General features: G+C 45.8%; 1 protein-coding gene across 2 annotated transcripts in view; it reads right to left on the bottom strand.

Annotated features, from left to right (window-relative positions):
* Nucleotides 1-1,015: 1,015 nt before the first annotated feature.
* The window catches only part of LOC115108433 (tyrosine-protein kinase ABL2-like), a 39,731-nt gene continuing 18,463 nt past the window's right edge, over nucleotides 1,016-22,283 (bottom strand). For both annotated transcript variants that reach the window (XM_029632750.2, XM_029632749.2), the window contains 9 exons: nucleotides 13,999-14,163; nucleotides 11,863-12,158; nucleotides 11,420-11,692; nucleotides 11,036-11,120; nucleotides 10,558-10,920; nucleotides 10,308-10,460; nucleotides 10,078-10,167; nucleotides 8,368-8,559; nucleotides 1,016-5,073 (listed from right to left, as the gene is read on the bottom strand). In XM_029632750.2, coding sequence (XP_029488610.1) covers nucleotides 3,299-5,073; nucleotides 8,368-8,559; nucleotides 10,078-10,167; nucleotides 10,308-10,460; nucleotides 10,558-10,920; nucleotides 11,036-11,120; nucleotides 11,420-11,692; nucleotides 11,863-12,158; nucleotides 13,999-14,163 — 3,392 coding nt within the window. In that variant the 3' untranslated portion in view covers nucleotides 1,016-3,298. The remainder of the gene's footprint in view (nucleotides 5,074-8,367; nucleotides 8,560-10,077; nucleotides 10,168-10,307; nucleotides 10,461-10,557; nucleotides 10,921-11,035; nucleotides 11,121-11,419; nucleotides 11,693-11,862; nucleotides 12,159-13,998; nucleotides 14,164-22,283) is intronic.

A 22,283-nucleotide genomic window follows, 5' to 3' on the forward strand; every position in this document is an offset into this window, starting at 1 on the left:
AACACTCATTGACCTCAAACTTTCTCAGACTGATGAAATTTGTCACATGCTCAGTGATGAGTCGAGCTAACCTATAAAGTATGTTTTAGTTGCGCCGCATGGTGGCGCTGTTGGACAGGAAAAACATTAATGCAAGGTTATAGCGGCTTTATTAATGATGAAATTCTGAAAAATATTAAAAACATTCCATCCATGAGACCATTTGAGGGCGAATCGGTCATTTGATTTTAAAGTAGTCAACATCATAAAAGAATTGTCCAAAATACATAAAGCATATTGCATGATTCGTTTTTGATTTTGAGTTCTGATATTTGGCAACCCTGGTAACAGTACATTAGTAGCTCATCCTAGGGCAATTTTTCCTGGTGGTGGCAAAGTGGTGCCACAGCTGAACCCTGGAATTGCTGCTTGTAGCTGTATTTTAATTGTCATTCTATCATTTTCATGAAAATTCAGTAATTAAATAATTTATTTAGAATCCAGAAATATTACAACCAACTCTGTGTATACTCAAATTGAAATAAGGGAGGGAGCACCGCTCCCACCTCAGTACAGCAGCACCACATCCCTGGTGACCCCCACTCAGGTAGTTTCTTATAGGCCTATATCGTAGAGCAGGGGTAGGCATTTTATTATCCCGAGGCCGAGGGCCACATCCCAATGTCAAATTCAGCTGCACAGATTTGTTTCAGAACAATTTATTCTTCAAAAGGAAATGTTAGATCGTAGATCCAGGAGCAGATGCGATCCTGTGCTCAGGATGTGCCCTAAATTGAGGATTTGAATCACATGCCAGAAAATGATCCAACCCCTAACTGCCCCTGGGCTATCATTATATTCCTCCCACCAATTGTATTATATTTACAGTAAAGTCATTTCAATACTGACCTGAAGAGTAGTAAATGCATTGGTCATTATCAGTCTCTGATCCAACAGGTCAATGACATGTATGCTATTAATCAAAAGAATATTCGCTCTCTGGATAAATCTTGAACATTTTGACAAATCAAAAATATAGAAAGGACCTTGGAATTGTTCCAACATTTTATTTATATCAAGTTTATCAAGTGATGGGGAGAAATTCACAGTAATATACTATTAAATGTGAGTTTTAAATTAAAAAACAAAATGTTTACTCCCAGTAATAGAAATGCACGTTGTAGTGATATTTATACTTGGCCACAACATCATTGCAAAATCTGTCATCTGAAAACAAAAGCACAAGATATTTACAATTACACATTGCTGTATATCCGTTTCTTGACTGAGTAGTGCACTATACATAAAATATCTTTCACAAAAGGCACCAAGAACCATAGGAAAAACATTGCTGTATCCAGTGTCAAAAGAAAAATATATAATAATAATAATAAGTGAACCTCCCAGTGAAAATAAACTATTTCATGCTATTAGTCTAGAGGACCTTTGAATGACCAGAGGCACACTGAAGCTCATCTGCTGGATTAGATAGGTAGTGTACCACAATGGAATGAAATGTGAAAATATATTGGGCACTACTAGAGTTTATACTAAGATGAAATGCAATATACCAATCAATGTCTACTATTAACATAGGCTTTATCCAGTGTACACTCAGGGTTCTGACAAACAGGGCCGAGACGTCTGTGCCTGACGCAGGGAAGAGCGAAGGGATGGATAAATGAAGTAGGCTTTATCCAGTGTACACTCAGGGTTCCGAAAAACAGGGCCGACGTCTGTGCCTGACGCAGGGAAGAGCGAAGGGATGGATAAATTAAGTAGGCTTTATGGGACATCTTTTTGAGTGCAGTCCCATTACATCTTTTGTTTGCCTGAATGTGTGGGTTTTACATACCAGTGAAGCTTCTGGGAGAGCCGATGATCCCCTTTTGATACACTTAGGGTTCCAACATCTCAAGTGGGGATTAGGGAAATTTTCAAACAGTTGAGGAGCACTCTGTTATAAGCAAGCTTTTTTGTTTTTGATTGCTTGATTCATTAGCCAAATTATTATTGAGAAATGATTGCAGACACAGGGTGAAACTTGTTATTTGTGCACAATAGAACAAACAGGATGAAATGACATCCAGCAACTTGATATGGAAATGTTTGTGTAGAGATGAGACCTACTAAGGGATATCAAAACAGAAAACGTGCTTTAAGAATCCATTTTGTAAATTGACCATAAGCATTGACTGATGTTGGTATTGAAATGATGACCAGACAAAAAAGGAAGATACCAATACATAATACATTCATTTTGCAGATGTTCAGATGGGGTTGTGGAGGGAGGGGTGGGCCTCAGTTCTGTGATAAACTTCCTACTGCGGTTTAGTCAAACACTTATCCAAGCAAATGTGACCTCACTTTTTCCTGGATATGAAATTAAGCAAATATTTACATAACATTTTTAAAATAGGTCTGTGCTTTTAATAAAAAAACAATAATTTAAAATTCAAGTTCATACATAACGCCATTCCAAAGTTAAAACCAAATAATGTACAAATAAATCACTGATGTGCTAGAGACATACTGTAGTTTGTGTTGAGATCAGTATTTTGTCAAGGAGTAGTTGTATTTGCAGATTTTCAATCATTTAAGAAACTATAGGCACTGAGGGAAAGGGCCACAGGGAATTCAGCACTGTCCAAGGACACTTAGAAACTGTCCCAAACCACCTGCTCATGTACTACCCTGCACTCTCTTCGCTCTTCTCATAGGCTCCAAACATATAGCTAGGTCATGTGCAAGGGAATTTGGACATTAATATTGAAATGCTTACATTTTCTATTCAAATGTTGTGACATTGAAATAATCAAACCAAATGGCAGAGAAAGTAGACCTGATTATGTGGAACACTCATCGATGTCCCAGGTGACAATACTTTTGAACAGTGACATCCTGTCACAGGGACTCTCATTGTTGCCAGGAGAATGAATGCATTATTCTCCACTTTGTTTCTTGGTTGAGTTACTAAATGACAGATACTCAAACGGACTTTGTTCTTTATCAACTCTGGGACTGAAAACGTTGCTGATATACTCCACATCCAGTTAAAAGTAAGGCCTTAAAACCTGGTGGAAAAGTTACAATTTGGGGCAAAACAATTATTTTTCTAGTTTGGTATCAACAATGTTTATGTTCAAAGAATAGAACATTGTTTTCCACTGGCATTTTTGAGAAAGAGTCAACTGTAAACAATAAGAGAAACAATTTGTAGTGATTTTCTGAGGTACTTCTGAGATGGTTCTATTAACATTTTGGGGACAGAGAACAAACAAAGGGAATACAAAAGGAAATGTTTGAAAGGGTCCGGAGGCTACCTCTGAACCACATCACTAATTTCCTTGATGCAGGTGTGCAAGTTGTCCAGAGCAGGGCTAGCCCCCGGACCACTGAATGCTCCTCCGCTTCCAGAGGAGGACGATGCCCGCAGCTCCTGCAAACTGAGCTCGAATTTGCCCACGGCCTCCCGGAAGGCGAACTTGTTCCGCATCTGTGGGATGCAGTCCACGTAGCCTGAGCAGTAGTCTAGCAGCTGGTGGGCAGCGTCTAGGACCTGGCTGCTGGAGGAGGGCTCAGGGCTGCTGTGGAGGGCACCTCTCAGGCACTCTGCACACTCCAGCAGAGCCCCCTTACTGATCGTCTCCGGTTGAACCCTCTCTGCCTGCTGCCGAGTCCGACGCAGAGGCTTAGAGCCACCAGAGGGGACTGTGGATGAGCCAGTGCTGGTGGCACCGTTAGCCATCTTAGTAGGGGTAGTGTTGTTGGCAGAGGAAGAAGAGGCTGAAGGAGGTGGAGGCACTTGTGGTGGCGGCACTGACGGTCTCCCTGTTCCAACTTCCCTTACTCGTCCCGGCCGTTTCACCCCATCACCATTGACCTCCACAGCCACCCCGGCCTGCTCCTCTCCATCCCCGCTGTAGGAGTGTCCAAGGAGGCGCAGAGTGGGAGGGGGAGGTGGGGCACATTTAGGCTTGACCAGCCGTGGTCGGTCCCGGTCCGCTTGATGCTCTGATAGTAGTTTGAAGCGGTTCCCCTGAGAGTCCATCCCCACCAGGTGCACATCGGCCGAGCCATGCTTGAGTGTGGGCGAGATCAGCACTGGAACCTTGTGGTTGTGTGGAGCCGCTGACAGGCCTGATCCCACTGTTTTGGAGGGGGACGACCATCCCTGACGGTCCTGTCCTCCTGCCTCCTGAACCTCCCTACCCCGTAGGGTCCCCGAGGGACAATATGAATCTGCTTCACTCCCAACACCAGGAGCTCTCACCACCCCAGAGTTTCCCCCCACCACTCGGGGAAGCAGCTTGGCTTTAGGCCGGTCCCTGATCTGAGCTGTGCCCTCATCCATGTTACAGAGAAGGGACTCAGAGGTGTGTGCTGCCCCGTCCTCAGGCTGCGAGGTGGTGGAGGCAGTGCGCTCTAGAGGAGGCTTACTGCGGTTCCTGGGTAAAGTCAGAGCCATCCTCTCCAGGTCAGGCAGCCCTGCAGACATGGAGGAGGTGGAATTGGACCTGGGGAAGGGCTTGGTTCCCCCACCCCCCTCCTCGGTCCCAGTGGACTTGCCAGTCCGTAGCCCTAAGGTCTTTTTGATGAGGCGGGGGGTGAAGAAGCCTGCCAGGCCTGCCCAGCTGCTGCTACTACTGCCCACCTGTGAGGGTGGCGCCCCAGAGGTGTGGTTGGCAGAGGCCTTTTGTCCAAAAGTGGCTCCACAGCAGCGTGACTGGACGTGGTTCCCCTCTCCGTGGGACGGTGAAAAGCCCAGGCCATCTGCCTGGGGAAGGGGGGGAGGAGGGGCGCTAAAGCCAGTCGTGGGCTCATACTTCTTGTGAGGCTGGGTCTCCATCTCCCTGAACGAGCTGCTCCTCTTGGGCGGCGTAGGCAGGCTCTGCTGCAGCTGGGAGGAGGGAGAGTTGGAGGAAGACTTCTTCTTCATGAAGGAACTGAAGAAGCCAGCCTTGCGGTCCCGTGTGAACGTGGTCTCCTTGGAGTCCTCCAAGAGACTGCTGGGGGATTTGTCCCTCTGTTTCCGAGGCAGAGCAGGAGAGCTGCCTGACCGGCCATCCCCTGCCAGCAGAGTGGCTGCCAGACCTGCAGAGAACAGAGGACAGAGAGTTAAACAGGTACCAGACCTACAGAGAACAGAGAGTTAAACAGGTACCAGACCTACAGAGAACAGAGAGTTAAACAGGTACCAGACCTACAGAGAACAGAGAACAGGGAGTCAAACAGGTACCAGACCTACAGAGAACAGAGAACAGGGAGTCAAACAGGTACCAGACCTACAGAGAACAGGGAGTTAAACAGGTACCAGACCTACAGAGAACAGAGAGTTAAACAGGTACCAGACCTGCAGAGAACAGAGAACAGGGAGTCAAACAGGTACCAGACCTACAGAGAACAGGGAGTTAAACAGGTACCAGACCTACAGAGAACAGGGAGTTAAACAGGTACCAGACCTACAGAGAACAGGGAGTTAAACAGGTACCAGACCTACAGAGGACAGGGAGTCAAACAGGTACCAGACCTACAGAGGACAGGGAGTCAAACAGGTACCAGACCTACAGAGAACAGAGAACAGGGAGTTAAACAGGTACCAGACCTACAGAGGACAGGGAGTCAAACAGGTACCAGACCTACAGAGGACAGGGAGTCAAACAGGTACCAGACCTACAGAGGACAGGGAGTCAAACAGGTACCAGACCTACAGAGAACAGAGAACAGGGAGTCAAACAGGTACCAGACCTACAGAGAACAGAGAACAGGGAGTCAAACAGGTACCAGACCTACAGAGAACAGGGAGTTAAACAGGTACCAGACCTACAGAGGACAGGGAGTCAAACAGGTACCAGACCTACAGAGAACAGAGAGTCAAACAGGTACCAGACCTACAGAGGACAGGGAGTCAAACAGGTACCAGACCTACAGAGAACAGAGAACAGGGAGTTAAACAGGTACCAGACCTACAGAGGACAGGGAGTTAAACAGGTACCAGACCTACAGAGAACAGAGAGTTAAACAGGTACCAGACCTACAGAGGACAGGGAGTCAAACAGGTACCAGACCTACAGAGGACAGGGAGTCAAACAGGTACCAGACCTACAGAGAACAGAGAGTCAAACAGGTACCAGACCTACAGAGGACAGGGAGTCAAACAGGTACCAGACCTACAGAGAACAGGGAGTTAAACAGGTACCAGACCTACAGAGGACAGGGAGTTAAACAGGTACCAGACCTACAGAGAACAGAGGACAGGGAGTTAAACAGGTACCAGACCTACAGAGAACAGAGGACAGGGAGTTAAACAGGTACCAGACCTACAGAGAACAGGGAGTTAAACAGGTACCAGACCTACAGAGGACAGGGAGTTAAACAGGTACCAGACCTACAGAGAACAGAGAGTTAAACAGGTACCAGACCTACAGAGAACAGAGAGTCAAACAGGTACCAGACCTACAGAGGACAGGGAGTTAAACAGGTACCAGACCTACAGAGAACAGAGAACAGGGAGTTAAACAGGTACCAGACCTACAGAGAACAGAGAACAGGGAGTTAAACAGGTACCAGACCTACAGAGAACAGAGAACAGGGAGTTAAACAGGTACCAGACCTACAGAGAACAGAGAGTTAAACAGGTACCAGACCTACAGAGAACAGGGAGTTAAACAGGTACCAGACCTACAGAGAACAGAGGACAGGGAGTTAAACAGGTACCAGACCTACAGAGAACAGAGAACAGGGAGTTAAACAGGTACCAGACCTACAGAGAACAGTGAGTCAAACAGGTACCAGACCTACAGAGGACAGGGAGTTAAACAGGTACCAGACCTACATAGAACAGAGAACAGGGAGTCAAACAGGTACCAGACCTACAGAGAACAGAGGACAGGGAGTTAAACAGGTACCAGACCTACAGAGAACAGAGAACAGAGAGTTAAACAGGTACCAGACCTACAGAGAACAGTGAGTTAAACAGGTACCAGACCTACAGAGAACAGTGAGTTAAACAGGTACCAGACCTACAGAGAACAGAGAACAGGGAGTCAAACAGGTACCAGACCTACAGAGGACAGAGGACAGGGAGTTAAACAGGTACCAGACCTACAGAGAACAGAGAGTTAAACAGGTACCAGACCTACAGAGAACAAGGAGTTAAACAGGTACCAGGGCTGCGGTCTCTTATCAACACTCATTACACCATTTATTCAACATCAAATCTGAATCTCACAGGCTGGCTGCCAATTTGCTTTGATTACAGCCATATCCTCCCTCTCCAGAGCCATTCCTGTTTCAATAACTTTGTGGTGACAGCTTGTACTAGAGATGCGAAGCGGCTCTGTATGTGTAATAGATGAGCGCCAGAGTGAGCAAGGCACCAGCCTGAGTCAGAGAAATGAGTGAGAGTATAAGGGTTGACAGGAACATAAATCGCCTTTGGTTTTTACACAAGAAAACATGAGCGCAGACATGAGCGCAGACGCATACAAACAGACCTATTTACCCAGCTCCCTGCAGCCCTTCAGGTAAGGGAGGAAGATAGAGATAGAGTCTCAACCTCCAGTATTTATGCTGCAGTAGTTTATGTGTCGGGGGGCTGGGGTCAGTTTGTTATATCTGGAGTACTTCTCCTGTCCTATTCGGTGTCCTGTGTGAATCTAAGTGTGCGTTCTCTAATTCTCTCCTTCTCTCTTTCTTTCTCTCTCTCGGAGGACCTGAGCCCTAGGACCATGCCCCAGGACCACCTGACATGATGACTCCTTGCTGTCCCCAGTCCACCTGGCCATGCTGCTGTTCCAGTTTCAACTGACCTGAGCCCTAGGACCATGCCCCAGGACTACCTGACATGATGACTCCTTGCTGTCCCCAGTCCACCTGGCCATGCTGCTGTTCCAGTTTCAACTTCCACCTGACTGTGCTGCTGCTCCAGTTTCAACTGTTCTGCCTTATTATTATTCGACCATGCTGGTCATTTATGAACATTTGAACATCTTGGCCATGTTCTGTTATAATCTCCACCCGGCACAGCCAGAAGAGGACTGGCCACCCCACATAGCCTGGTTCCTCTCTAGGTTTCTTCCTAGGTTTTGGCCTTTCTAGGGAGTTTTTCCTAGCCACCGTGCTTCTACACCTGCATTGCTTGCTGTTTGGGGTTTTAGGCTGGGTTTCTGTACAGCACTTTGAGATATCAGCTGATGTACGAAGGGCTATATAAATAAATTTGATTTGATTTGATTTAGAGAGAGGATTGAGAATGCCTTTAATCCAAACCCTTTCTCTGGTGTGATTGTGTAATGGCACCACCTGTGGTGACTACTGGGTGAGGTGTTCCTGTGACAGCAGCCCTTGTCCTCAGTCTACAGGCATGGTGGCGGGCAAGGCAGGTACCTGAGGGGCTGTGGGTGCTGGCTGTGTGTGTCTCCTGCCTGCAATCCAGAGCCCCCTCGATGTTCTCCTTGTTCTCCGTATGCTTCTTGAGCGTGCGCGACTTGGAGGGAAGCAGGGGCATGTCGTGGCTGAAGGAGTGTGGTGACGGGCCGTGGCCAGAGGAGGCCATCTTACACAGCTCCTCTGCTACCTCTACAGAGAGAGAGGGAGCCACAGGAAAGGAATGCTTAATGAAGTGGACATTTACATTAGACCGTTATACATATTGAATCCCTTGCTAGAAATAGTAGTACTGCATTAACTGGAATAACTGAATAAATCAATGCTGAGTTTATAATGGTTCTCTGAAAGCCCTTCGTTCTCCCTGTACTCCCCTCACCTCAGTTCAGCCTGCCCTTTCCTCATCCTCACTCAAATATCATCCTCCGTCTCTCCTGAGGCACCAGGCATGCTGTACCACTCTGAAAAAGCCCTACAGGAGATGTTTAAGCATCATTAATGGCCATTATCTCTCTTATGTCCACAAATGCATCCGCTTTAGTGCCAAAACTGACAGGCTTGAATAGTCGGGCAGCAGAAGGAAATGCTTCCAAGAGAAGTGTATCTGACCGTGTTTCAGCCATGAGGGTAGTAATGTGACTGTCGTATCTGACCGTGTTTCAGCCATGAGGGTAGTAATGTGACTGTCTTATCTGACCGTGTTTCAGCCATGAGGGTAGTAATGTGACTGTGTCATATCTGATCGTGTTTCAGACATGAGGGTAGTAATGTGACTGTGTCATATCTGACCGTGTTTCAGCCATGAGGGTAGTAATGTGACTGTGTCATATCTGACCGTGTTTCAGCCATGAGGGTAGTAATGTGACTGTGTCATATCTGATCGTGTTTCAGACATGAGGGTAGTAATGTGACTGTGTCATATCTGACCGTGTTTCAGCCATGAGGGTAGTAATGTGACTGTGTCATATCTGACCGTGTTTCAGCCATGAGGGTAGTAATGTGACTGTGTCGTATCTGACCGTGTTTCAGACATGAGGGTAGTAATGTGACTGTGTCGTATCTGACCGTGTTTCAGACATGAGGGTAGTAATGTGACTGTGTCGTATCTGACCGTGTTTCAGACATGAGGGTAGTAATGTGACTGTGTCATATCTGACCGTGTTTCAGACATGAGGGTAGTAATGTGACTGTGTCATATCTGACCGTGTTTCAGCCATGAGGGTAGTAATGTGACTGTGTCATATCTGACCGTGTTTCAGCCATGAGGGTAGTAATGTGACTGTGTCGTATCTGGCCGTGTTTCAGCCATGAGGGTAGTAATGTGACTGTGTCATATCTGACCGTGTTTCAGCCATGAGGGTAGTAATGTGACTGTGTCATATCTGACCGTGTTTCAGACATGAGGGTAGTAATGTGACTGTGTCATATCTGACCGTGTTTCAGACATAAGGGTAGTAATGTGACTGTGTCATATCTGACCGTGTTTCAGCCATGAGGGTAGTAATGTGACTGTGTCGTATCTGACCGTGTTTCAGCCATGAGGGTAGTAATGTGACTGTGTCATATCTGACCGTGTTTCAGCCATGAGGGTAGTAATGTGACTGCCTCATATCTGACCGTGTTTCAGACATGAGGGTAGTAATGTGACTGTGTCATATCTGACCGTGTTTCAGCCATGAGGGTAGTAATGTGACTGTGTCGTACAAGTACCTTCAGAGATGCTGGAATCGTGGAACATTGTCTCAAAAGCCTGGTGGGTCTCGGCAAACGAGGGTCGGTCCAACGGGCTCCATTGCCAGCCTGATATCACACCAAAACAAAGTTAATGTTATTTCTTACTCCATTGACAATTTAGGTTATAGAGTTTCTATGCAGGACTTACGTGAATGGATGATCGTGCGAGGGACTGTGTGTGTACTAAGTGTGGTGCCCATACTCACAGGCTCTCATCAGCTCGTGGACCTTGGGCGGACAGCCCTCTGGCTGCTCCATGCGGTAGCCCTTCTCCAGCAGGTCGTATACCTGAGACAGGTCGATCCCTGGGTACGGAGACATACCGTACGTCGCTATCTCCCACAGCAGCACACCGAAAGCTGAAGGACGAGAGACCATCATAGGATGAGAAACACGCTAACACGAATGTTAACTGATTTAGTACACGCGATGACTGAAAATCTGTCTCTGACTCACCCCACACATCAGACTTGATAGAAAAGGTGTTGAAGGCCAGGCTCTCGGGGGCGGTCCACTTGATGGGGAACTTGGCTCCGGCGTGGGCTGTGTACGTGTCCCCAGTCATCAGCCTGCTCAGCCCAAAGTCAGCCACCTTCACCACACTGTTCTCCCCCACCAGACAGTTCCTGGCTGCCAGGTCCCGGTGGATGAAGTTCTTCTTCTCCAGGTACTCCATGGCAGAGGAGATCTGCGTGGCCATGTAGAGCAGCACCACTGCGTTCACCTCCTCCCGGTCACACTCCCTCAGGTAGTCTAACAGGTTGCCGTGGGGCATGTACTCTGTCACGATGTAGAAGGGAGGCTCCAACGTACACACACCTGGACAGAGGCAAGCCAACAGAGGTCAGAGGTAACTACGCCTCGAGTCTAGAAACAGCCGGTAGATATCCCATGTGCTGTTAGTAAGTGGAGCTGTACTGTGAGCAGCACTGACCTAGCAGCTGCACCAGGTTGGGATGTTTCACCTCCTTCATGACTGCTGCCTCTTTCAGGAACTCCTCCACCTCCATAGTGTCCTCCTGGAAGACAAACAAGCAGAAAGGTCAATATTCACTGGATTCATTCAATATCTTAGTATCAGGATACCAAGGTGAGCAAAACAAGTTAAACTGTGAATAAACATATCTCCAACAGTAGTCGTTGCCCCCATTGAGTTTCATGTTGATGTAATAGCACATTTCACCAGCAGATGGTGACCATCAACCACTAAATACCACATCCCATTTATATTACATGATCCCATAGAGGATTTCACAAAATAGACACACAAAATATGGAGATTTTACATGCGTCCACCAATCTTTATAGAGAGACCAACCTTGAGTGTTTTGACTGCAACGGTGAGGTTGTATTTCTTCCAGACTCCCACGTACACCTCTCCGTACTGCCCCCCTCCCAGCTTGTGCTTCATGGTGATGTCGGTGCGCTCCATCTCCCACTTATCGTGGATGGGCGACACACCGTAGACGGTGGGCTTGTTGCACTTGGGTGCCGGGTAGTGGAGCGTGGTGACCAGGCCATCGGCCACGGTGGAGTGGTGGTGGACCAGTTCAGCCAGGGTGCTGAAGCGGCTCTCTGCTGTGACGTAAACCTTGGGACAGAAAGACAGACAGGGACACACAGGGGTCAGCACCGTGGGGAGAAACAAGAGATGGCCAACAGAGACAGAGCAGGAACATTAGCAGGAGCAGAGTAGTTTCACAACAAAAGTGAAGAAAAGGATGAGAGACAGCCCATCTGTAGGTCCCAGACAATAGCTACCTTGCCATCTGAGGCGGTGTTGATGCGGTAGTGGTAGACACGCCCCTCGTAGCGCAGGGAGATGGACAGCTGTCCTGGGCTGCTCTCGCTCTCCCGGACCAGGAAGCTGCCGTTGATGAGGCTGCTTAGCAGGTATTCTGCAGCGCTGCGCGAAACGGGCCCGTGGTACCAGCTGTGCTTCTCCAGGCTGTTGACGGGCGTGATGTAGTTGCTTGGCACCCAGCCCTGGCCATTCTTGGAGCGCACCTCGCTCCACTCCCCATTCTGGTTGTAGCCGAGCACCCTCAGCTTCTCACCTGGGCAGAGAGGGACAGGGAGACAGAGTCAGGTAAAAGGACATCATCTTCAAACATTTAGAGACACTTTAGGACATTAGCACCCCTTGAAGTTTTTGGTTCCTTCATAGGGTTTAAATGGCCCCCATTGATGCTTCATTTAATACAGTCCCAAAAAGTAGGTCTGGGCTAAGCATGTAGTGACTTGGACTGCTGCTTTGTTTGCGTCCTATGAGGTCAACGGTGGAGACGGGAGGGAGTGCCTCTTAAATAGAGAGAGAATGCAGTACTATAGAGGAGCTGTGTGTCTGTGTAGCTGAAACACGCCCTGGCTGTCCGGCAGCTCCCTGCAGCCCTTCAAAGCTGCTCCCAGTGAGAGGATAATGACAGTGAGCTGTTATGGCAGCGACAAGACACGGCCTGGAGAGGGGACAGGGAGCGCCGCCAAGCTTTCTGCAACTTAACCTCTCTTCTCTCTCTCTCACCCTCCTACTCGCTCTCCCTGTACATCATGGGCTGAGCTGAACATGCTGCAGACTCAATACCCTCTGGTGCCACAGAGGATATAGCTACAGGCTTTATTGACACTGGAAAGCCGGGGAGGCAGAAAAACATTGGGCTGGCCTAACCAGTCACACTACACAGTTTCCTCTGCGACACACCGTGGGGAGCCAGAGAGCTCCGGGTGGAAACACAATGTCAGGCGGCCTGCGGTGGACATTACTGGTCTGAGACATGGCATTGATCTGGGACATGGCATTGATCTGGGACATGGCATTGATCTGAGACATGGCATTGCTCTGGGACATGGCATTGATCTGGGACATGGCATTGATCTGAGACATGGCATTGATCTGAGACATGGCATTGATCTGAGACATGGCATTGATCTGAGACATGGCATTGATCTGAGACATGGCATTGATCTGAGACATGGCATTGATCTGAGACATGGCATTGCTCTGAGACATGGCATTGATCTGAGACATGGCATTGAGCTGAGACATGACATTGATCTGAGACATGACATTGATCTGAGACATGGCATTGATCTGAGACATGGCATTGATCTGAGACATGGCATTGATCTGAGACATGGCATTGATCTGAGACATGGCATTGATCTGAGACATGGCATTGATCTGAGACATGACATTGATCTGAGACATGACATTGATCTGAGACATGGCATTGATCTGAGACATGGCATTGATCTGAGACATGGCATTGATCTGAGACATGGCATTGATCTGAGACATGGCATTGATCTGAGATCAATAAATAAACCCTGCTGGGTTTATACACCTGTTATTATTACAGTTGAAAGGATTCCACATTAAAAGTGCATTAGAGCCTAACAAGGGTGTGGGGAGGGCAAGCCTGCCTGCTTCTCCCTTGGCCATGCAGTGACTCACAGTCTAAACATTAGCTCCATCTCAGGCAGCAGCAATGGGGCGACTGGTGAAAGATATTTCTCCATCTTTAGCTAATGATTTTATATCTGTTAATTAAAAAGTCTGACTCTACAAAATATTATGATTTTAAGCGCATTTACCCAGGAGACAGCTCTTTGATCAGCAAACTGCTGCTGGGGAAAACAGGGACACAGATTAAATAAAAAGGGAAAGTAGAACAAGGATTGGAATAAACAAACATAGTTCACTGGAGGGTACCATGGTACTGTATTTTAGAGGAAATCTCCTGAAGAACTGACCTCCCCTGCAGAAGGTAGGGGCCCCATACCTCGAAGCAAACCATCTTTAGATAAGGAGTGGTTTGCGATGATGCAGGGTGAGGAAATTAAACCAGGTTATCTATTGGGACGGCAGCTATTGATAAAAATCTTTGTCAGAATACATACCTTTCGTAATGCTCAGCGTGTTGTCGCCACTGGCAACAAAGTCATAAAGTGCAACAAAGAGGTTAGGGTCGCTTTCGGCAGCACCCAGCAAGTTCTCCTTGGAGCTCCAGCGCACCGCTTCCGTCAACGCTGCCGAGTCCAGGCCGAAGGGTCGGTGGAGGGCCTCTGGAGGGAGGGAAAGGGAGCGATAGAGAAAGAAAGTGGTTGGTGAATGGTTCAGTGAAAGTCAAGCGGCCTAAAAATATCTGTTGAAATCTCACCTTCAAAATACATAAACCACATGAGTGCCCCAGGTATGCCTAACAAAACATGTACCTACCTTTTAGGGACCCCAAACATGCATCCCTTTCCAATGGCCCACCTATGTTTTGCCTAAATTCTTTATTTCACCCAAAAATCAGTTTCTGTTCCTTTAACAATCTGCACTAATCAACTGTGAAATAGGCTACCATTTACCAGTGCTAGCTTAATATCAATAGCTGTCCAATTAATAGGCAGCTGGAGTCTACCAACATAAACAGAAAGGGCTAAGTTGGGCCCGTCCACATCCGTTACCCCCGTGTAGGGCCGGCATGTCAGCCTAACCCACTCTTCCTCAAAACTGCTGCTGGGTTGAAGGGTCCTCAAATACAAACTCTGCATGTCCACGCTCAACATTGACTCGCTTCACTTTCCAAACACACTAATCTGAGATCTGAGGAGTAGGTCCTACAGGAAGTCACTACTTTCTTCTTCCCTGCCTGTATGTAAAGAGTGTAGTAGCTGTGGAGAGGGGCTCTGTCGGCGTCTGTGGGTCACCACGCCCACACAACATGCCTGAGCCTCAATAACTCCTTAACAGCTGCCAACAAACTCTAAAGCATGTCTGGGCAGCTGCTGAGTGGGACTTACCCACTGTTAAGGAGAGAGGAAGACGAGTGAATTAAAGACAGGTAGAGGGGAGAGGATGAAAGAGGCATTGAAAAGAAAGTCGAGAGTTGGCATAAAAGGTATGTAAAAAAACAAAACAATGATTGCAAAGTTAAACAAACTATACAACTGTATGCACAAAGACTACTCACTCCGTTACCGTGGAATTACCCCAATACAACTAAGGAATGACTGGCTACACCAAAGTTGAAGTGATACATCTACAGTACAGTAAGTGACTGGCACCATCAGTGTCAGTCTGTGGTGGTCAGTAGCTAATGTTACAGTAAATATCATTTCTGAAAGGCATCATCACTTCCTAATTACACTTCCTGGGTCGTTCCAACTCAAAAAGCACAAGGAAGAGGATTTTGACACCCAGGTGGTTTTGGAATAGTTTCTGTAGTCAGTAACAGATACAATTAACATTCATGAAACATTTTGTTAAAATATAATTTGATATGAGAAATTAAGCTAATTGATGGCACCCAAATTGGCCATATTAATATCTAATATTCAGATAATATTCAATAAATATAATACCAAACATCTTCCTAGCTATTTCTTCCGTGGGTGGCTTTTGGCCATTTTTTGGGACGATAAGAAGTTTTACTTTGACATTTTAAACAAAAAAACAATATTTGCAAAGTTAAACAAACCATACAACTCTGTGCACAAGGACTACTTAACAATTTCCATTGAAAATGTTACATAAACATTTACTTGAAGAACAGTGCAGATGCAAAGTTTGGTAACAGAATGACGGCACAACCGGCAAACCGTCATTCTGTTACCAAACTTCGCATCTGCTGCACTGTTCATTGCCATCATTGGTTTTTGTTTGACATACATTTTAAAGTCTCAGTGTCACTCTGTTACAGTGGAATTGCCCAAAAACAATAGCGTCTGAGAAGTTAAAGGGATAGTTCACAGCAGTTTATGGACAAGGTACGACAGCAATCCATGTTTTGGTCTTGTTTCTCTGGCACGGTTTCCACATGTTAAAGTTTTAGCATTTGTGGAACAAATCCCATTTAAGTCATTGGACAAATATTATAATTTTTCACACATCATGTCCAAAAGTATCTAAAATGTATTGTGAAGCTCAACAAAGTCACTGATAGATGATTTGAACATGATGCGCAAAAAAATGATATTGGTCCCATGGCTTGAATTAGGATTTGTTCCAAATGCTAAAATGTTAAACTAAACCAGAAAATGGATTGCGGTCATCCTTTGTCGATAGACTGCATACAGGGTAAGGAAACCAATATGGCATTTTGGTGAACTTACCCTTTAAGATATACACTGTGTAAGACTAAGTTGAATTAAAGCTTAACCTCAACTATGAAGGCCTGCATCTTTTATTTTTTTATTTCACCTTTATTTAACCAGGTAGGCTAGTTGAGAACAAGTTCTCATTTACAACTGCGACCTGGCCAAGATAAAGCATAGCAGTGTGAACAGACAACAGAGTTACACATGGAGTAAACAATTAACAAGTCAATAACACAGTAGAAAAAAAAGAGAGTCTATATACATTGTGTGCTAAAGGCAAATAAAAAGTTGATCAAATGACCCAGATCTCCAAATCCAGCCTAATGAGTGTCACACGTGAAATAGGGAGTAAAACAGGAAACACACTGAACTTTTAAAAGTACATATTGCTCCATTCTAAAACACACAGAACTACGCATTGCTCCATTCTAAAACACACAGAACTACTAAAGTACACATTGCTCCATTCTAAACACACAGAACTACAAATTGTGCCATTCTAAACACACAGAACAACTAAAGTACACATTGCTCCATTATAAACACGCAGAACTACTAAAGTACACATTGCTCCATTCTAAACACGCAGAACTACTGAAGTACACATTGCTCCATTCTAAACACGCAAAACTACTAAAGTACACATTGCTCCATTCTAAACACGCAGAACTACTGAAGTACACATTGCTCCATTCTAAACACGCAGAACTACTAAAGTACACATTGCTCCATTCTAAATACGCAGAACTACTCAAGTACACATTGCTCCATTCTAAATACGCAGAACTACTAAAGTACACATTGCTCCATTCTAAACACGCAGAACTACTGAAGTACACATTGCTCCATTCTAAACACGCAGAACTACTAAAGTACACATTGCTCCATTCTAAATACGCAGAACTACTAAAGTACACATTGCTCCATTCTAAACACACAGAACTACTAAAATACACATTGCTCCATTCTAAACATGCAGAACTACTGAAGTACACATTGCTCCATTCTAAACACACAGAACTACTAAAGTACACATTGCTCCATTCTAAACACACAGAACAACTAAAGTACACATTGCTCCATTCTAAACACACAGAACTACTAAAGTACACATTGCTCCATTCTAAACACACAGAACTACTAAAGTACACATTGCTCCGTTCTAAACACACAGAACTACTAAAGTACACATTGCTCCATTCTAAACACACAGAACTACTAAAGTACACATTGCTCCATTCTAAACACACAGAACTACTAAAGTGCACATTGCTCCATTCTAAACACACAGAACTACTTAAGTACACATTGCTCCATTCAGCAAGCAAACTACACAGTACACTACATGGCAGCAGTATAGTTAATCTGTCAGGACATCTCCTAAGGACATTAAAATGGCCTAGTGGTCAGGTGTGACTCTGCCCTGTCTAGAGCTGATGCTCTCCCACCTTTGCTCCCCACCAGCATATGATGCAGGTCTGTCGCTGTCAACTGGCTCAGCCACAGCTCCCAGTACATCTTCCACTTATTCCCAGTCAGCCAGGTCAATCCCAGTACAGATGCCTGACCCAGTCAGCAAGGACAATCCCAGCCAGTCGCAAACACAGTACAGACGTCTGACGAGTTCCCTCTCTCTTAAAACTTCTCCACAGAGGGACTGGGTGGGAGGGAGGGAGAGAGGGGCTCGCTGTGTGTGTGAGACATAGGAAATCTGAGCTCACTGGGGGAGGTGAGTTGTGGTGGAGGTCTCTTGAGGAACAGAGCAGAGCGAGGGGTAGGGGCAGTCTTGAGGTCAACAGCAGATGGCTGTTGCTGAGATGCCACTTGCTGAGACACACTCATAGCCTCCAGGCTAAACAGACTGATGGGGGGGTGGGGTGGCAAGAGGCACTACAGGCCCTGAATTTCCTAAATGTCAGAACAACACTGCTCAAGCATATCACACTATTACAAATATTTTTATTCAGTCAGCCTCAAGCCTATTTTTAACTGAGAGCTGGAGAATTTCAACTCATAAAGACTCCATTTTTTTAATCAATTAAGATTGATCTTTGAATAAGAGTTTGGTCAATCAATGTTGAATGAAATATAGCTGATCCCTGAAATATTAACAACTAAACAACAACCACCGTTTGGCAAAACCATGTAAAAGGTTCCATAGCTGGCGGCCCGCGGGCCAAAATTTGCCCCCCCAAGTTGTGAGCAATAAAAGTAATAATTATACAGTACCAGTCAAAAGTTGGGACACACCTAGTCATTCAAAGGGTCATTGTTCTGTTGAAAAAATGTAATAAAAATGATAGTCCCACTAAGAGCAAACCAGTTGTGATGGTGTATCGCTGCAGAATGCTGTGGTAGCCATGCTGGTTAAGTGTGCCTTGAATTCTAAATAAATCACTGACAGTGTCACCAGCAAAGCACCATCACACCACCTCCTCTATGCTTCACGGTAGGAACCGCACATGCAGAGATCCGCTCACCAACTCTGCATCTCACAAAGACAGATTTCCACCAGTCTAATGTTCATGTTTCTTGGACTAGAAAGACTTCTGATTGGTGTCTTTTAGTACGGGTTTCTTTGTAGAAATTCAACCATGATGCCCTGATTCACGCAGTCTCCTCTGAACAGTTCATGTTCAGATGTGTCTGTTACTTGAACTCTGTGAATCATTGCTTTGGGCTGCAATTTCTGAGGCTGGTAAATAATGAACTTATCCTCTGCAGCAGAGTTAACACATGGTTTTCCTTTCCTGTGGCGGTCCTCATAAGAGCCAGTTTCATCATAGCGCTTGATGGTTTTTGCGACTACACTTTAATAAACGTTCAAAGTTCTTAATTTTACACATCGACTGACCTTCATGTCTTAAAGTAATGATGGACTGTCGTTTCTCTTTGCTTATTTGAACTGTTCTTGCCATAATATGGACTTGGTCTTTTACCAAATAGGGCTATCTTCTGTATACCACCCCTACCTTGTCACAACACAACTGATTGGCTCAAACGCATTAAGAAGGAAAGAAATTCCACAAACAGTAAAAATAAAGAAAAACCCTGGAATGAGTAGGTGTATCCAAACTTTTGAATGGTACAGTATATATTTTGGACATAAGACAGTAAAAATACCAACTCTGTTCCAAGTATTCCACGCATAATAGAGAGATACATGTCATCACATACAAATGTAAGCATGGTTTGAAAGAGGTTGTGTTTTAGTCAAATATTTTACAAATGATTTGTAATTATGTTCCGGCCCCTTGACCATCCTCAAATAAATTCAGCCCGCAGCTGAATCTGGTTGACTATTTCTCAGTGAAGCTGTTTACAACTTGAGATTGACCCACACCAGTTGGTATGTCATGCATGAGGTACGTCGTGTGCCTGTCAGTGTGCCTGTATGAGTGCGTGTGCACATGTGTGTGTGCCTTTGTGCGGTTGCAGAGGGCTGAGGACTGTGAGCAGGGACTTGACCAGTGTTTGGGTATGAGCAGCAGGCACAGTTCCAGCCCCAGACAGCTGAGACAGTGGTGCCCCTCCAGTTCTGCTTCAGCTCAATGGGCATATTGAGAGACCGACCCCCTGGTCACCCTACCCCACCCTCTACCACTCCTGCAGCTGTTGGTAGAGTCTGTCCAGGCAAGTGGCAGCTGAACCAGCCACCTCTGCACCCTCCCAATCCCTGTGCAGGACCACATGTGAATCCTTTCACTGTGCCCTGTCAGAATACATAGCTTAACCCAACACATGACCAGGCCTCAGTCAGTGTAAAACAGTTAGCTAGTTATGAGTATTTCAAGGAGACACCACTGAAACCATCTAAACCACAAGCAGTATTATGCACTACTGCCCGCTGGCCTGGGAATATCTTTAGCCACAGAGCAAAACAAAATCATGGCTATAAATACCTCCTGAATGATCACAGCTTTCAGATAGAGAGCTGGAGGAAATGTTAACAATAAGCTGAGACAATGTCACGGATGAGAGGCACACAACACAAGACAAATCCTGTCGCTGCCGGGCCAAAACAGCCAGAGAATTAATGTGGGATGAACACAGACAGACAGGCCTTTGGTCAGAGGAACAGTGGATCAGAACAGACAGACATGCTTTTAGCTGAACAGACATGGACTGCAGAGGACAGTGCCACTTCAACTCCACTCTGAAGAGGGCAGTTGTACAGACAGAGATCCCCATGCAGCAGTCTAGTGGAGAGGCTGAGTGGCTGAGGAGAGGCAGAGTTGGCAGTAGCCATCTGTTGTTGTTAACGAAGACACATAAATGACCCATTCACATCAAATCACAACAGTGGGGAGTCGATCTCTGGGTGTTGGTTTGATTAGGAAAAGTGGATTGTCATCCTTAATTGATTACCTCCAGGCAAAGTGAGCATTAGTATCAACTTGACAAGTCTTCCATGCAACCTGATTTCAACACAGCAGGGGTTAATAATATTCATCCAGAGTTGAGTTACATTGTTCAACAGCACTGCTGGGGAAAGCATTTAGAACAATAAACACAACCCAATTCTAAATCACGAAACCTTCCTTAAAAACACAGATCACCCAACTATTGAATTAGGCCAACACATTTAGGAAACACACTCACAATTACCATAATTGATTCCCAACTTTTCCTAATCAGGGGGATTAAAATGAACAGCTGAAGTTTGATCCAGACAGATTTGAGGGGCTTTAGAAGTGGTGATGGTTGTACAAACCATAATGGAAGAGGACAGCACCAGAGCCCTTTAGGTCTGGCCAGCGCCTTAGCTGTGCTAGTAATAAGCCTTACGGGCAGGACCCCCCCCCTACTCATCTACATCCTATTCCCATAAATGTCAGTGAGCAAATAATGTACCATTCATCTATAGCCTGTGCTTCACTAGGCATACAGCAATTACAGACTGGACAGTGTAAATCAGTCACCCTAATAATGGGGCTCTAGCCCATCGCCTGCCCACCATGGCCCTTTAATTGGTTAATGTGGAGTAAGTGCGTCCCTCCAGGCTCACTCACAACACAGTAAGTATTGGTCTATATAACTCTCTGCAGTGGACTAGAGGAAGGCCATCCACAATGCCTCACATTCTGCCTTTAATCTTCCTCTTCAGGAAGCACATAGTGAGGCTGAAAAATATTCCATCCATGTTCATGTTGATGTTTGTTTGAGCAAAACCAAAATACAACACCACACTATTATTGTCTCAATTAACTCCTGCAAAATGCTAAGTTACAGTACACAGTATTGTTAGTTTGGAACAATGAAAAGTGATGAGTGGAAAATTAAGTCACTTGAAAGTCATGGCATTTGGCATGCCTCCATAGATGTGCCTGCTCCGTCTGTTTACTACAAACATTTCAAGAGAACCTCTATTTTGTAACATGTGTGCAGCTCATTGGTTCACTCAGTTTGTACTACCTGAAGTACTTGTTCTTCCTGGTCTGGCAGTAGTCTACTGTTATGTTGTGCTGGGCTGGGCTCTGTGACACAGCAGAAGGGTGGAGGTATGATTGGCATCATCCACCATAAGGATACGATCCAGCAGATGCCAAGAGAGGCTCAGACAGGCAGACCGATAGGAGGGTCTTTCCCAATCGGATGGGGTGATATTGTAACTAACTAATCACCACTCAGCAGCATCACTCAGGAGAAGAGTCCCTGTTCCTGAGAATCTATTCTAGACACAGTGTTTACTGGATCACTGTTTCTGAGAACCTGTCCCAGTCAGTGTTTCCCCCACCAGGGCCAAAGGCAGACCCTCCCAGTCACTCTCCCATTGACACAACAAAGACCTGGGTGGAATGCCAGAACAGAACACCATGAGTGATGCTCACTTTACATCCTCCTCTTCATCTCAGAGAACAAATGACAGGTTTGAAGCCAGAGATGCTCCTACCTTCTCCCTTATAGTACCGAGTCCCCACCTGCCTTTAACACAATAACATGCTTAGCCACAGTGTAAAGTACTCTAAGAGGTTGTGTGGTGGGGTATGAATGCAGGAGAAACCTAAGAGCATTGATTAATATGAAACTACCAGATTCCTGTAGAGAAGATGACTAACCCTGGCTAACCCAACCTAGCCAGGATCCAGGTGATGACA

Source organism: Oncorhynchus nerka, linkage group LG24 (genome assembly GCF_034236695.1).
Source record: "Oncorhynchus nerka isolate Pitt River linkage group LG24, Oner_Uvic_2.0, whole genome shotgun sequence".
NCBI classification, from domain to species: Eukaryota; Metazoa; Chordata; class Actinopteri; order Salmoniformes; family Salmonidae; genus Oncorhynchus; species Oncorhynchus nerka.